This window comes from Lipotes vexillifer, unplaced genomic scaffold, assembly GCF_000442215.2.
Source record: "Lipotes vexillifer unplaced genomic scaffold, Lipotes_vexillifer_v1.1 scaffold1699, whole genome shotgun sequence".
NCBI classification, from domain to species: Eukaryota; Metazoa; Chordata; class Mammalia; order Artiodactyla; family Lipotidae; genus Lipotes; species Lipotes vexillifer.
Window position 1 is genome coordinate 175,694 of NW_006796961.1, and position 15,295 is coordinate 190,988.

General features: G+C 40.0%; 1 protein-coding gene and 1 pseudogene across 1 annotated transcript in view; one reads left to right on the forward strand and one right to left on the reverse strand.

Moving 5' to 3' along the window:
* The window catches only part of LOC103089586 (group XIIA secretory phospholipase A2 pseudogene), a 7,129-nt pseudogene extending 5,981 nt beyond the window's left edge, over positions 1-1,148 (reverse strand).
* Positions 1,149-2,603: 1,455 nt separating this feature from the next.
* Positions 2,604-15,295, forward strand: part of ADGRE3 (adhesion G protein-coupled receptor E3) — a 49,776-nt gene continuing 37,084 nt past the window's right edge. The window contains exons 1-3 of the mRNA XM_007469113.1: positions 2,604-2,628; positions 10,270-10,320; positions 11,580-11,702. Coding sequence (XP_007469175.1) covers positions 2,604-2,628; positions 10,270-10,320; positions 11,580-11,702 — 199 coding nt within the window. The remainder of the gene's footprint in view (positions 2,629-10,269; positions 10,321-11,579; positions 11,703-15,295) is intronic.

Consider the following 15,295-nt stretch of genomic DNA (forward strand, 5'->3'; position numbering starts at 1 on the left):
TAGGGAAAGGGGCAGAGTAGGGCTCTGGGGGATCTACCTTGGAGGTCAAGGAAGGACATACAAAAGAATGCACACATGGAGGACTTGGCCAGGGGTAGAGCAGTGGAGGAAAAAGGGAAATTCCTGGTGGAGGGGACCACACGGAGGCTGGACCATGCCTGAGCAAGTGCTCAGGGCAGATGAGCAGCCTGAGGGAGAGGGGTGGGAGATGAGGCTGGTGAGGTGGACTGGGGCCAGAGTGAGTATGATTTATGTGCCTATGAAGCATATTTAGCCTACAAAGCATCTGTGGGATTGTGAGGCAGGTGTGTGCTGGGCTCAGATTCTTGTTTCAGAAAGCTTTCCTGGATGCAAGGTAGAGCATGGGATGTAAAGACAACCATTTAGGAGACTGTTGAAGTTATCCCATATCAGAGATGCCTTAGGGACAGAAAAGTTGAATAATTTCCCCCAAGTCACACAGCTAATAAGTGCCCAAAGCCAAGATTTGAAACTAGAAAGTCTGGCTCTAGAGCCAGGACTCTGCAATAGCATTGGCCTGACCATTAGGTGGCACTGCCTGTCTTTCTTGATCAACTCTTGCCTCCAACTCTCACCTCCTCCCCACTTCCCCGCTCCCCAGAGGACCACTAGGTAGAAACAACAGGAAGGCCCAGTACATGGCTGCTGGGCCAGTGGGATGTTGAGAGCCCAACAGTCTTACTATGTAGGACTCATGACCATGTCCATCCCAATAACTGGCTAATTCCGCCATGCTCCAACCACCCAAGGAGGTCCTTGTTCATCTTCTGTCATTCACACACTACTCTCCACCTCTCTCTGGAGTTGACTATACTTGGTGCCTCCACTTCTTCACCTCCCATTTTATCCTCGATCCATTTCATTCTGGCTTCCATCATCATCACCATCACCATCACCACCTTCACCACCATTGTCACCACCATCATCACCTCCACTCCCATGATCTCTGCCGCCACCTTCACTGTTTTCACCACCATCACCATCACCATAACCATAACCACCACCTTTATCACCACCAGAACCACCAGTACAATTGTCTCCACTGCCACCATCACCTCCACCACCACCTCTGCTATCTTCACCAGCACCATCACCACCACCTCCACCATATTCATGACCACCATCATCCTCACCACTGGAACTACTCTTAGAATAGAACAACCTCCTTACTGCTCTGTCCTGTGAATATTCTTCAGTCTTAATTCATTTTGGTCTCTTTCCTTGGTCTTCCATGACACCATACTCTACTCATTCCCCCACCATCTGTCTGACCACTCTTGCCCTCTCTCGTGTATTAGCTGCTCCTCCACTCCCTGATTTTATTTATTTTTTTATATAAATTTATTTATTTATTTATGGCTGGGTTGGGTCTTCATTGCTGCATGTGGGATTTCTCTAGTTGTGGTGAGCGGGCTTCTCATTGCAGTGGCTTCTCTTGTTGTGGAGCACGGGCCCTAGGTACGCGGGCTTCAGTAGTTCTGGTGCGCTGGCTCAGTAGTTGTGGCGCATGAGCTTAGCTGCTCCACAGCATGTGGGATCTTCCCGGACCGGGGCTCGAACCCATGTCCCCTACATTGACAGGTGGATTCTTAACCACTGTGCTGCCAGGGAAATCCCTCCACTCCCTGATTTTACATTACTTACTCAGAACTCTATTCTCACTCTATAATCTCTCTCTAAATGATTTAATCCATTATCATGGCTATAACTACCGTCTATTGGCTGGGGGTGGGAGGAAAAAGACCTCTTTTTTTGTGATCTAGATTACATATACAATGTATATTGAAATCACAATACCTCAAAATCAACTTACCCCAAACTTAATTTTATCTCTCCCCCAAAACCTGCTTTTCCTCCAATGTTCCCTTTCTCTATAGTTCTATATATAAAATATTGTGTTAATTTTGTTCACTGCTATGTCCCTAGAAAGTAGCACAGATCTTGTCACTCAATAAGATTTGTCTTAATAAATATTTGTTGAGAGAGGCAATGGCTCCCAAACCCTGCAGTTGGTCTAGATAGCTCCAAATGACCAAATAATACATCACCTTCTACCAGACTTTGAGACTCCAGTGAGATCTGGTGAGTGCCATATTTTGAGGGGGAAGGGGGATCACAGATTTGTAAAAAATGACACTTTCAGAAACTTTAGATAGCGGTAGAGATACCATAAATTCTGGCTTACCCCCCTCCAAACCACAGGGTTATTTAAAGTTTATTTTGATCTCACAGTCACTTCCTGCTCCTCAGACAATGCTCTGTAATTAAAGGGCATTCCTTTCCTAGGGTCAATTGATTCTGTAATCCCAAAGGTGATCAACAATAGCTAGGAAAACCTACTACCAAGGAAACATCTGAAAACGAGTGAAGAAAAGGTAAAGAAAATAAACTAATGAAAAGCAGAACCATAGGTCTGATGGTGAAAGATGGAAGTTTACTTTTCTGTTAGTGGTTTCCTATGTCAGCTGACCTAAGATACATATCAAGTCTTATGAGATTTCCTTGAGATGGGAAAAGTGGTCGAGAGGGAGCACAGTAGGGAGCTTTGAGAGCTGACTGGCAAGGGTTACCTGCACACAGGAATGCAAGGGTCATCACTTCTTCCAGGTATGTGTAATCTTAACCTACCCCATATCAGGGGCTACTTGGCTCAACAATTAGCTGTCTTTTCCTTCTCTTTCTTCTGCTCTGCTTTGAACACTCTGCTCTGCTTTGAACCGTAACCGTAGGTTACGGTTTCCTTCCTCACCACCCTATTCAAACTATGCTCTCAAATATCCCTAAAATTGTCCTTACGGTCGAATCCAATGAGCTGTTCATCTCCCTCTTCACGGGTCTTGTTTTCTAACTGATATTCTCTCCTCCTTGATAACTTCTGTGACCTAGCACTGCCCTGATTTTCCTCTGCCTCTCTTGCCATCCTTTCTTTCTCCTCCTTTTGCCTTTTCCTGAATATCAATAATAATAACCAAAATTTTCGAGCACTCACTATGCACCTTGCACATTAATCCATTTAATTCTCATAATGGGCTCATAAGGTGGGTACTAGTATTATTTCCATCTTACAGATGAGAAAACTGGAGCACAGAGAGGTTATGTTACTCACCCAAGGTCACACAGATTGTAAATGGCAGACCCAGGATTTGAATCCAAGCCTCCTGGCTTCAGGTCTCTGTTAATATGCCTTTGAGTTTTTTCCTTCGCCTTTTCTACTCTCTCTCCCTAGAGGAATCTTAAGATCCCATGGCTTCAACAACCACCTCTGTGCAGGTGGCTCTCCAACTCTGAAATCCCTTCCATTCTCTGGCTCCAGATCAAATAACAATATCAATAGCCACAATATCAACCAAAGCTAACATATATTGAGTACCTGGTATCAGGCTAAGATGTTCTATATTCATTATCGCACAGTACCTCCCCATTACAGATGTAAAATGGCATCACAGAAATGGTGCTCAAAACCTCACAGTTATTTAGCTGCAGAGGCAGGTAATAGATCATAAAGTCTATCAAAATAATATAAGCTACTTGAAGGCAAAGGTCCCCTCACTTTTGCAGCCCCTTCTGCAACATCTTACATGTAAGAGGTATCCAGTATATATCTGTGGAGTCAAATTTAAGTGAGAGAGTGTGCAATGTTTTATATATCAATTATGCCTCAGTAAAGCTAAAAAATTCTTTTAATGAGAGAAGCTCAAAAAAGGTGTTTCCTGTTTTTGGGCAACTGCAGGCAGAGTCCTGGAAACTTCTGAGATGGATTATTTGTGAATTTCAGTTATCCATGACCTCTCTGACCACATCACTAGATGGAACAGACAGTGTAGTAGAATGGGTATCAGGTGAAGAATTTAAAAATAGAATTCTAGTGCAAATAAAATGATAATAGAGGCAGCTAGCATTTATGGAGTGATTTCAGCCAGACATTGTGCTTTACACAGTTCCCTCATTTATGTCATCACTCCAACCCCAGGAGGCAGGCAATGCTATCACCCTGTTTCATATATGGAAACTTAGAGTAGTTAAGCAACCTGCTCAAATTTGAACAACTGGTGTCTGAGGTACTTGACCCCTGGGGACCTCTTTTCTCATTAACAAAAAGAGTCAGCTGATGATTTCTAAAGCCTCTTAGAAATCTGGGCTTCTGGCATGCCAATGACTCTTTGAGAACTCTCACTTAAGACTCATGCCCATATTATTGAGCACAGGATTGCTGGCTGGGCTGGAAGGACACCTTGAAGACTAGCCTTGAGGAAATGTGATGGTACACAGACCATACGTTTTACTAGCTGCCTCTGCAAGCTACAGTCATCATTGGGGCAGCTGTAATGTTAGTGTAGCTGCTGCAAATTAATCATTATACAAAAGTAGGAAAAAGGGAAATTTAAATGTATTAAGAACTAGTCCAGGATCCTGCCATTCAGCGGTTCACATCCCAGCTGAGAATATATTCATTGGACCACCAAAAATATTCAAAATGCTCCATGAAAGCAGTTGCATAAGTAGTTGATCACGGGACAGATCTGGCAACTTCTTTGGAGAAGAATAAGAGCCTGGGAGGAGGAGTAACAGCCCCACCAAAGATGTCAACATCCCCTGAAACGTGTGGATATGTTACCTCACATATACAGGGGAGGTAAAAATTCTCCTCTACCCTCTTATGGTCTCTAGCTGGTAATAAGAATTAAATTGACATAAGACACATTAATAGGAGAGAAGCATTAACATTTAATTAAATTTTAACATGTACATGGGAGCCTTCACAAGAAAAATGAAGACCCAAAGAAGTGACCAGAGCACAAAGTTTTGTACCTTTTAGACAAAGAAATGATAAATGTGTGAGGAAACAAGACAGACAAAGGGATTGGGGCTAGATGCAATAAATTGTGAGGAAGTGAGTAGGAGATACAGAGGAGGGGAAAGTATTGGAAGATAGGGTTATTTTAGTAAGTTTGTTTGTACAGATCTGTTTCAAGGTCCATTCACAGTCTCTGGGAGTAAAGATGCTCTTCTCATCCTGATACAGGGAGGGCATCTTTCTTGTGGGAAATTATGGCCAGTTTTTAGGTAGAAAAGGGTAGGTCATAGAGCTCTTCCTGCATCTTCTGCCTCTCAATTGCCTCCAGCTCAAAATAATGAATATGCCAAAGTGGAATATTTTGGGGTGGCATGTCCTGAATCCCATCACATGGTCAAAGGGACTTTGCAGATGTGCTAAAGATCTTGAGATGAGCAGATTATCCTGGATTATACTGGTGGGTCCAATATAATCACAAGGGTCCTCATCAGAGGGAGGCAAGAGACCAGAAAGGAGAGAAGATGCTATGCCACTGGCTGTGAAGACGGACCAAGGGGCCATGAGCCAAGGAAGGCGGGCAGCCTCTAAAAGCTGCAAAAAGCAAGGAGATGGATTCTCCCCTAGAGCTTCCAAATCAGCCCTACTAACACCTTGATTTAACCCAATGAGAGTGATTTTTGACAGAATTGAATTTTCTACGCAATTGTAAGGGAATATATTTCTGTTATTTTAAGCCACTAAATTCAGTTTTTGTGGGGTTTTTTTGTTTTTTTTCGGTACGCGGGCCTCTCACTGTTGTGGCCTCTCCCATCGTGGAGCACAGGCTCCGGACGCGCAGGCTCAGCGGCCATGGCTCACGGGCCCAGCCGCTCCGCGGCATGTGGGATTCTCCCGACCTGGGGCACGAACCCGTGTCCCCTGCATCTGCAGGCGGACTCTCAACCACTGCGCCACCAGGGAAGCCCCCATTTATTTATTTTTGTTTTTATTTCCATTTCTCTAGGAGATGGGTCAAAAAGGATCTTGCTGTGATTTATGTCATAGAGTGTTCTGCCTATGTTTTTCTCTAAGAGTTTGATAGTGTCTGGCCTTACATTTAGGTCTTTAATCCAATTTGAGTTTATTTTTGTGTATGGTGTTAGGGAGTGATGATGAAAAAACTGAAAGTGATATTAAGAAAACACTCCCATTTACCATTGTAACAAAAAGAACAAAGTACCTAGGAATAAACCTCCTGAAGGAGACAAAAGACCTGTATGCAGAAAATTATAAGACACTGATGAAAGGAATTAAAGATGATACAAAGAGATGGAGAGATATACCGTGTTCTTGGATTGGAAGAATCAACATTGTGAAAATAACTCTACTACCCAAAGCAATCGACAGACTCAATGCAATCCCTATCGAACTACCACTGGCTACCATTTTTCACAGAACTAGAACAAAAAATTTCACAATTTGTACGGAAACACAAAAGACCCTGAATAGCCAAAGCAATCTTGAGAAAGAAAAACAGAGCTGGAGGAATCAGGCTCCCTGACTTCAGACTATACTACAAAGCCACAGTAATCAAGAGAGTATTGTACTGGCACAAATACAGAAATATAGATCAATAGAACAGGAGAGAAAGCCCAGAGATAAACCCACGCATATATGGTCATCTTATCTTTGATAAAGGAGGCAAGAATATACAATGGAGAAAAGACAGCCTCTTCAATAAGTGGTGCTAGGAAAACTGGACAACTACATGTAAAAGAATGAAATTAGAGCACCTTCTTTTTTTTTTATTCCACGTGGTTTTTTTTAAATAAAGGACAAAACATACATCGTATTATTTTACATATACTTACAAATAGTTTTCTGCAGATATTATTGCTTTTATTGTTTGATTGAGTGTAATTCATTTTTAAAAGTTCTCACATTTCTGTCCAAGGCAGTGTTTGGCTGACAGCAGTCACTCTTTCTATATATTTGAGATATTTTATGGGAATTAAAAACTTAAGAAGTTATGTCATTTGAGTTCTCTTACTCATGAATATTTTAATGATCTGATTTAGTAACCCCTTGACACTAAGATCACTCATTTTTTTAAAAAGCTATATATCAGGTTTTTCTAGTTTATAATATAAAATAATTTAGATTAGAATGTGTAAATCATTGTGTAATTTCAGTATTTCCAACTATAGATTTACTGTGGAAATAGCACTCATAGTCAGCTTTCTGGTTTTGTTTTTCTTTGTTTTGTTTACCATTTAAACTTTTTATCTTATACTAGAGTATAGCCGATTAACAATGTTTTGATAGTTTCAGGTGCACAGCAAAGCGGCTCAGCCATTCATAAACATGTATCCATTCTCCCCCAAACTCTCCTAGTTTATAATATCAATTCAACTAAAATATCATTAAAACAAACAGAAGCCATAATTTGGTGGCTCAGAAAAAAATAATTTTGAAGTTGAAGTTAATAAATGCCCAACATAAACTTTTTCCTGCTAAAAATAACACTAGAGACAGTACAAAGAATATTAGAGGATGATGGCTGAATGACTTTTAAGCTTTTAAATGTCTCAGTGATGCAATTTTAGTTATATTGGAAAGTATTTTTATTCTTTATAAGCCAGCTATTATTCCTTATGTCTAAATTCCTGGTTGAGAGAAGAAAACATTTGTATATGTCTCCATACTGGGTCATTTCTATATTTTGCAATTCTCTGTTTTAAAAAATTGCAATTAAAAGGAAAAGTCAGAAGTATAACCTGAAGAGAGGAAAGATTAAATATTTAATGCTGTTCCCTAGTGTTTGTCTTCCCAAATTGTCCCTCCAGTTCATAATTCTTTCATAAGGATTTTGAATGTTTATTATTAAACATTATTTCAGGGGACAGTAATTTAATTACTATCATGAGTATAATTTTTCAATATACTATTTTTTATTTCAGAATCTTTTGCAAAGCATTGTTTAAAACGGTGCATGCCAACGAAGTCTCCAAACTCCTTAGCAACTAGATGCTCTCAAAATTACTTCCAAAAACCAAAATCTGCCAGTAGATATTTGCTAAAAATTAATTTTTCTAGTATTCACCTTCTAAAGTCGTTAGAAAGCTGAAGTATGTTCATGTACCTAAAATGTTTAGAACAATGCCTGGCATGTAGTAAGAGCTCAATTCCTCTTGGATATTGTGGAGGCTGCCCTTAGAACTTTGCCCAATTTCCCCTACCCAGGAAATCCTCTCCCCAAGACATGAATCTCTCTCTTCAAGAGAAATTTCACTGATGTGTTCATAGGCAGGATGGAGGGGTGTTTTCATCACAGGGCATGCCGCATTTTAATCCAAAAATTCCCATCTCCTCCAAGTCTTGCTTCACAGACACCAGCCACCACATCTTCTGAACCTCCCCAAGGAAGCCAAGACATGCCCCCACCACCCACTTCACCAGACTCTCAGCCTCGAGTCCTCCAATCCCAGTCCTTTATCAACAGGAATCAAAGTTTACCAGCTCCACCAAACTAGTCCACCCTCACCCAACCTGTCATCCAACTTGGTAAACAGACACCTTCCATGACCAGGACCCACTTTCTTTTTTTATTTTGGCTTAATTGAGGTGTAAATGACATACAAAAAAATTGCACACATTTAATGCATACATCTTGTTGAGTTTGGACATAAGCATACACCATACACCCATGATATCACCCCACAGTCAAGATATTAAGCATATCTATCACTTCCAAAATGTTCATTATTTGTGAATGTTTTTCTTTTTCTTCATTTTTTGTAAAATAACTAGCATGAGATCTATCCTTTTAGCATATTTTGAAGTATACAACACCAAGTTGTTAAACGTATTTGCTATGTTTTACAGCAGACCTCTAGAACGTATTCATCTTATATGGCAAAAACTGTATACCCATTGAAAAAGAATGCCCTGGTAACCGCCATTCTATTCTCTTCTTCTGTGAGTTTGACTACTTTTCATATAAGAGAAATCATACAATATTTGTCCTTCTGTGTCTGGTTTAATTTCACTTAGCGTAATGTCCTCTAGATTCATCTATGTTGCTGTAAATGGCAAGACTGCCTTATTTTTTAAGGTTGAATAACATTCCATTGTGTGTGTGTGTGTATATATATATATATATATATATATATATACACAAACATACATACAGACACACACACAATGGAATATTACCTAGCTATAATAATAATGAAATCTTCACTTTGCAACAACAGGGTTTTGTGTGTGTGTGTATATATATATATATATATATATATATATATATATATATATACCACATTTTTTATCCATTCATCTGCAGGACCCACTTTCTTAGGAGGTAACCAGTGTTGCAAATAAGGTTACTAGTCACTGGAACTGTGCACACTAGAAGAGCCACACTGGTTGTTCATCTTGAAATGTTTCCACACCATGTGTAAATAATTGTTTCCCAGAATCAGCTCCCAGGACACTCCTGCCAGCCCAGACCCTTTCCTGGCACCCCATCGACTGCCTCACAATTCAGCAGCTGAAAGATTAACACCTGCTGCCTCAGAGAGGGTCTCCAATGTCCATTCTAATTGGCTGGTTCCTGAAACATACCAGTTGTTAAATATCTTGTATATAGTACTTGCAAGTGGCAACTTATTCTAGACATTAGTATGTTATAAGAGAACGAAAAGAAGGTAAGGAGAGAACTAACAATCAGAGTGGTGTAAGATTTATTAAGAAAGAAAGAGAAAAGCCACCCATCTATCCAGTACCTTCGGGTCTTTGCAGAAGCAAGAACATAGCTGATGATACCACCAGATGTTGGGAAGGTTTGGGGAAGAAAAAAATACCACTTTAACAGCCACAGTAGAAGTAACCTTCACATAGAGGCAGCCTTCATTTTTCAAAAAGGCAGAAACAATACTTCCCTTCCAAGACATGTTTCTGGAATTTTGCCTATCCTCCATCAAGAGGAAGACTCTGGTTCTGGTCCACTTGAATCTGGGTGGACATGTGACTTGCTTGTAACCAAGAGAATACGGTGGAATGGAGCTGCATGACTTCCTGGACTGGATCTTGAGAGGAGATGTAGCCTGGTTGGCCAGAACACTCATGCTTAGAGCTCTGAAGTGCCATGGAAGCTGCCTGACCAAGGCTGACATGATGGGAGGAAGCCCAAACTACCCTAGGCCCTGAGACTACATGAAGCCATGTCCAGCCAGTTCCCAGATGCTCCAGCCCCATCACTGTCTAACAGCAACTGTATAAGAAGCTCCAAGCCAGAACTATTCAGCTGAGCCTTTCCCAGATTCCCAAATCATAGAAACCACAAGAGATAATAAAATGAATGTCTGCATTTTGTGATAGTTGTTATTCAGCAATAGATAACTGATACCCAGCCCTTGGAGAATATCCTACAATCCTCAATCGTTTCATGTCTCCCTTCTGCTTCCCTGTTCCAGGACTCTGCTTTCTGCTAAGCTTGTCAGGAGTCGTGGCTCAGAAAACCAAAGGTGAGTGCTTAAAGCCTGACTTTTCCATAGCCAGAGATCAGGGAGGGTGTAGACCAATAAGGCACCTGGGACCACTCACATCCTCCAACAAGACAGAGGAAGGGGGCTACTTCTGGGAACAGAAACGGGGCAGGTTTACTCCTGTAATTCTTTTTAAGTCATCATTTCATCAAATTTGGGTATATTTTAAGTTATCTTTTTTAAATTTTACTGTTATTTGTCTATTTATTTGTTTTTAGTAACCACAGCATGACCGAGGTAGAGGTAGAACAGTGAATAAAACACACCAAGTCTGATGAAGTAAACATTCTGGTGGGGAGAGACAGAGCATGATGAAAATCGTTTCATTCCGGTCACAAGCAAGTCAACAAATAATGAGCAAGTTCATTCCAGGTTAACTTTAATCCCTTGGCGATCTCACTAGATTCTGAATCAACAAGCCTAGGGTGGAGCCTGAGATTCTACATTTCTAGCTAAAAGCTAGTGATGCATTCTGAGTTGCCAGGCTCTGCACATTTTCCCCCCATCATGTTCCCTGCCTCCACTCTGTGTGAACCCTGGACAGCTCCCAGATTTCTCCACTAGACTTAAGCTTGAGATATTTCCTCAGCCCCCGTTATTTCCATTCATTTTCAAGGGGCCTCAAATTAAGATCCTTAGTGATCTCCATCTAAAAGAAGTTATACATAGTGTTACAAAGATAACACATACCCTTATCACCATATACCTTCTGTGGTACCCTATGAATTCAAATTTTTGTAATCATAGCTGACATTTAATATGTTCCAGGCACTGCCTGAAGAACTTTATATGTATTAATTCACTTACTCCTCACATTAACCCATTTTACAGATGAGGAAGTTGAGGCACAGAGAAGTTAGGACACTTGTGCAAAGACACAAGGGTAGTAAGTGGTGGAGCCAGAATCAAACACAGTGTCCCCGGTCTTAACCAAGTCATTCCTCTTTTATATATTCTGCAATGATCTTGAGAATAACACAGTTATATTGCATTGAAATATTTGTGTTAAAATTAACTTGTTTAATGCCAACCTCAGTCCTTTATCATGCATAAGAATCACACTTTTTTCTGTAGCTTGGGTTTGGTATCTTTAACTTTTTAATGTACTGACGTCTCACAAAAGGAAAAAGGTGCAGCTTCCTCAGCCTTAAGAGGCCTTTGCTCAGAGGCAAAACCAAATGATAACAGGAGAGATTTTGACTCTGGTGACATCTGACCTGCCTCTCTTCTCCTTGCAGGGACCTGTATTCAGTGCCCCCAGTTTTCTTCCTGTGTCAATGCCACTCACTGTACCTGCAACCATGGATACATTTCTGAATCCAGGCAGAAATACTTCACATACCCCTTGGAGATATGTACAGGTAAGGGGGTAATTTTCAAATCACCTAGAGGTAGATGTGGAAAGAAGGCAGGTTAAGGGCTTTGAGGAGGTAACAATAATATGCAATACTGAAACCTCTGCCAACTCAACCTTCACCAAGAAAGAAATTCTTCCATGAAGTCAGAAAAGTGGGCTCTTCCAGAACTTAGTTAGGTCTCAATTTTCTCCTCCATAATGTAGGGATAATAATGCTGACCTCATGATAGCAGTAAGGGTTTGAATAAGGTAATAATAAATGTAACCGTAGTTCATGAATCATAAAGCATTGTGCAATTTTTTGTACAATTTTTTTAAGGAGAGAGATTATGTACTGAAGTCATGGCAAGGAAAGAATAAAAGCTTGGGCAGAAACTTTTTTAATATAAAGTCCTTGGTCACCTAAGATGCAAGATGCTGCCTCAACTCAATAATTTAAATGTCCAATCCTATGGAAGAATGAACACTCGAGAGTTGAGTAAATATTAGGTTTTTCCCCTTTCCTACTTTTCAACATCCCTCCTGGTTGGAAGCCTACAGTTGGGAGTAAGGTGTATAATTGGCTTCTCTACTCTTTTCCCACCCAACATTCTACTTTCCTTCACCCAATCTTGCAAGAGTTGTAACCTGGCAGGGAGATGAGGAAAGGGGAGCAGGGAAGTTTTTCCTTGACAATACTATTGTTGCTATTTAGTCTCTATGTTCCTGAGATATAGCACTTTCAATCGTGACAGCTTTTGTGGGTTATTTGAGGACAATTCCCCAATCACTCCCCTGAAATTCCCCTGATAACAGCAAATTCCTCCTTACACCTTACTCATCCTGGAGGAATCCTGTGTCTTCTTCAGCTTCTCCCTGATAAAGTCCATTTGCCACTCCATGAGGCCCTCTCTGAAAGAAACTAAGCAACCCCACACCCAAAACTTCTCACATATGACCCACATCTAGCTCTTGGGAGATATTCACTCACGCTTTGCCCAAGAAACTTGAGATGAGCAGGTGCAGCAGATCTCTCTTTTCTGCCCAAGTGGCTCCCTATTTAGATTTTTCAGGAGGAAACAGGCACCAATCAACTGGGTCCCCATAAAATGCAAAGACAGTGTAATTAGCTGAATGAATTCCTTAAAATCCCTCTCTTGGATTAAGCTGAAGAGAAAAGCACCCACACACACTTCTCTTGGGTGGAAGTAGAGGGGCTCACAGGACAGCATCAGCTCTCTCCAAACAAATCCTTCCTCTCTTACTTACCAACTCTTTTTAAACCCTCATATGAATGAAGGCTATAAAAATCATATGACCAGGGGCTTCCCTGGTGGCGCAGTGGTTGAGAATCTGCCTGCTAATGCAGGGAACACGGGTTCGAGCCCTGGTCTGGGAAGATCCCACATGCCACGGAGCAACTGGGCCCGTGAGCCACAACTACTGAGCCTGCGCGTCTGGAGCCTGTGCTCCGCAACAAGAGAGGCCGCGAGAGTGAGAGGCCCGCGCACCGCGATGAAGAGTGGCCCCCGCTTGCCACAACTAGAGAAAGCCCTCGCACAGAAACGAAGACCCAACACAGCCATAAATAAATAAATAAAGCAAACTGTCAACAAGTAAAAATAAAAACACAGTTATTAAAAAAAAAAAAAAAAAAAAATCATATGACCAGATCCCAGACAACTCCTTCTTTGCAAATATAGCATCATGGCTTGTTCCTCACTTGAAATGTTCCCCTTGTGCTTTTTCTAATGGTAGATCATGAATCATCTTTCCAGTTCCTACTGATTCAATGGGCTTATTCTAATTTTCCATTTCTTCTTGGAATAATTTTTATTATTTATAAGAAATCATTTATTTTCCCTAATTTTTAAATTTGTGACCATAAAGTTGCATACAGCATTCTCTTATGGTTATTTTAATCACCTCCTTGAAACTGTGGTATGTTCCCCTTCTTGCTATTTTCTGTCAGGGTTTTTTTTTCATCAAACTTTGTGGGTTTATCTGTCTTATTGGCCTTTTGAATTTTGTATCCTTTCTACTATGTTTTTTGTTTTCTATTTTATTGATTTCAGCTTTAATCTCTTCTTAATTTCTTTTTTCTGGGTTCTTAAAATGAACACTTAGATGCTTTATTTTTTCGCCTTTCTTTCTTAAAAATAAAGACATATAAGGTTATAAATTTTCCTCTGAGTATAGGTTTAGATATATTCTACAGGATGAAGTATTCCTCTTATTGATCTGTGGATGGTTTGTAATTTCCTTTTGATGTTTTGCTACTCCAAGAATTACATGAGAGGGTGCTTCCTCATTTCCAAAAGTTAATATTTTTTGTACATTTCTGCATTATATACTCCTAATTTTATTAGATAATTAAAGAATCATTTCTACTTTTAAAAAATTTATTAGAATCTTTAAACTAATGGCAGAAAATCTCTACTTTATAAGTTTTTATTAGAGATATCTTTGTGGAAGCATATGATTGATTTTATGAAAGAAAGTATATATTTTATTTTCAAGGAATACAAAATTCTTTCTCTCTGCATAGGCTTCTATCTCTTTCAGTCTCTATTTCTGTGTGTGTGTGTGTGTGTGTGTGTGTGTGTGTGCACGTGAGTGCCTTTGTCTGTCTCTCTGACTTTCTGTATATGTGTATTTATTGATTTTATTTACTCATTAATTTCCCCATATCTTTACTTTTTATCCACTAGATCTTTCCTCTGTTTGTATGTGCTTATTGATTGTGATATCCAGTTCTTCTCTACTCTTATTTATTTTTTATCTACTAGTTCTGAGAGAAGTGAATTGAATGTCCCAGTATAATTGTATTTTGATTTGTTCTCGCTTCTTACATTTCTACTTGTTTGTGCTTTATGTATTTATCTATGTTGTTTGGTGCATACATATTTGGGAATGGAATATAATTTTCTTCATAAAATATGTTAAGTATCAATACACAGTTTCCCCCTTTACCTTGTTTAGAACTTTGAACCTTAAAGTCCACTGAGTCTGATATTAATATTATACATTGTTTTATTTCTGTTTGAATTCTCCTAGTAACTCTTTGCGTGCCTCTTTATTTCCAATATTATCAATCTCCTGAAAACAGTATATAGTTGGGTGTCATTTTTTAGCCCATTGTTCCACTTACCTACTGCTGCATAATAAAACCCAAACTTATTGGCATAAAACAACCATTTTATTATGCTCATATGGGTCAGGAATTCAGACAAGCAAAACAGTGATGGCTCTTCTCTGCCCCATGATATCTTAGGCCTCAGGTAAAAGGCTCAAATGGATGGTGGTGACTCAAACAGTTGAGCATTAGAATTATCTGAAAGCACCTCTTCTGTGCCTGGGATGGGATAACTCAAAGACTGGACTCATCTAGGATTGTCAACTGGAGCCCCTGTGCTAGATCTCTCCATGTAGCTTCAGCTTCTCACAGTTGATGGTTGAATTCTGAGAGGTAATGTCTCAGCATGGAGTTTCCAGAGAGTGAGGCTTCCAAGAGACTCAGGCAGAATTGCACGTTTTTATGACCTTGTCTCAAAGTCCCATTGTAACACTTCTGCAATAGTCTTTTTTTTTTTTTTTTTTTTTTCCGTACCCGGGCCC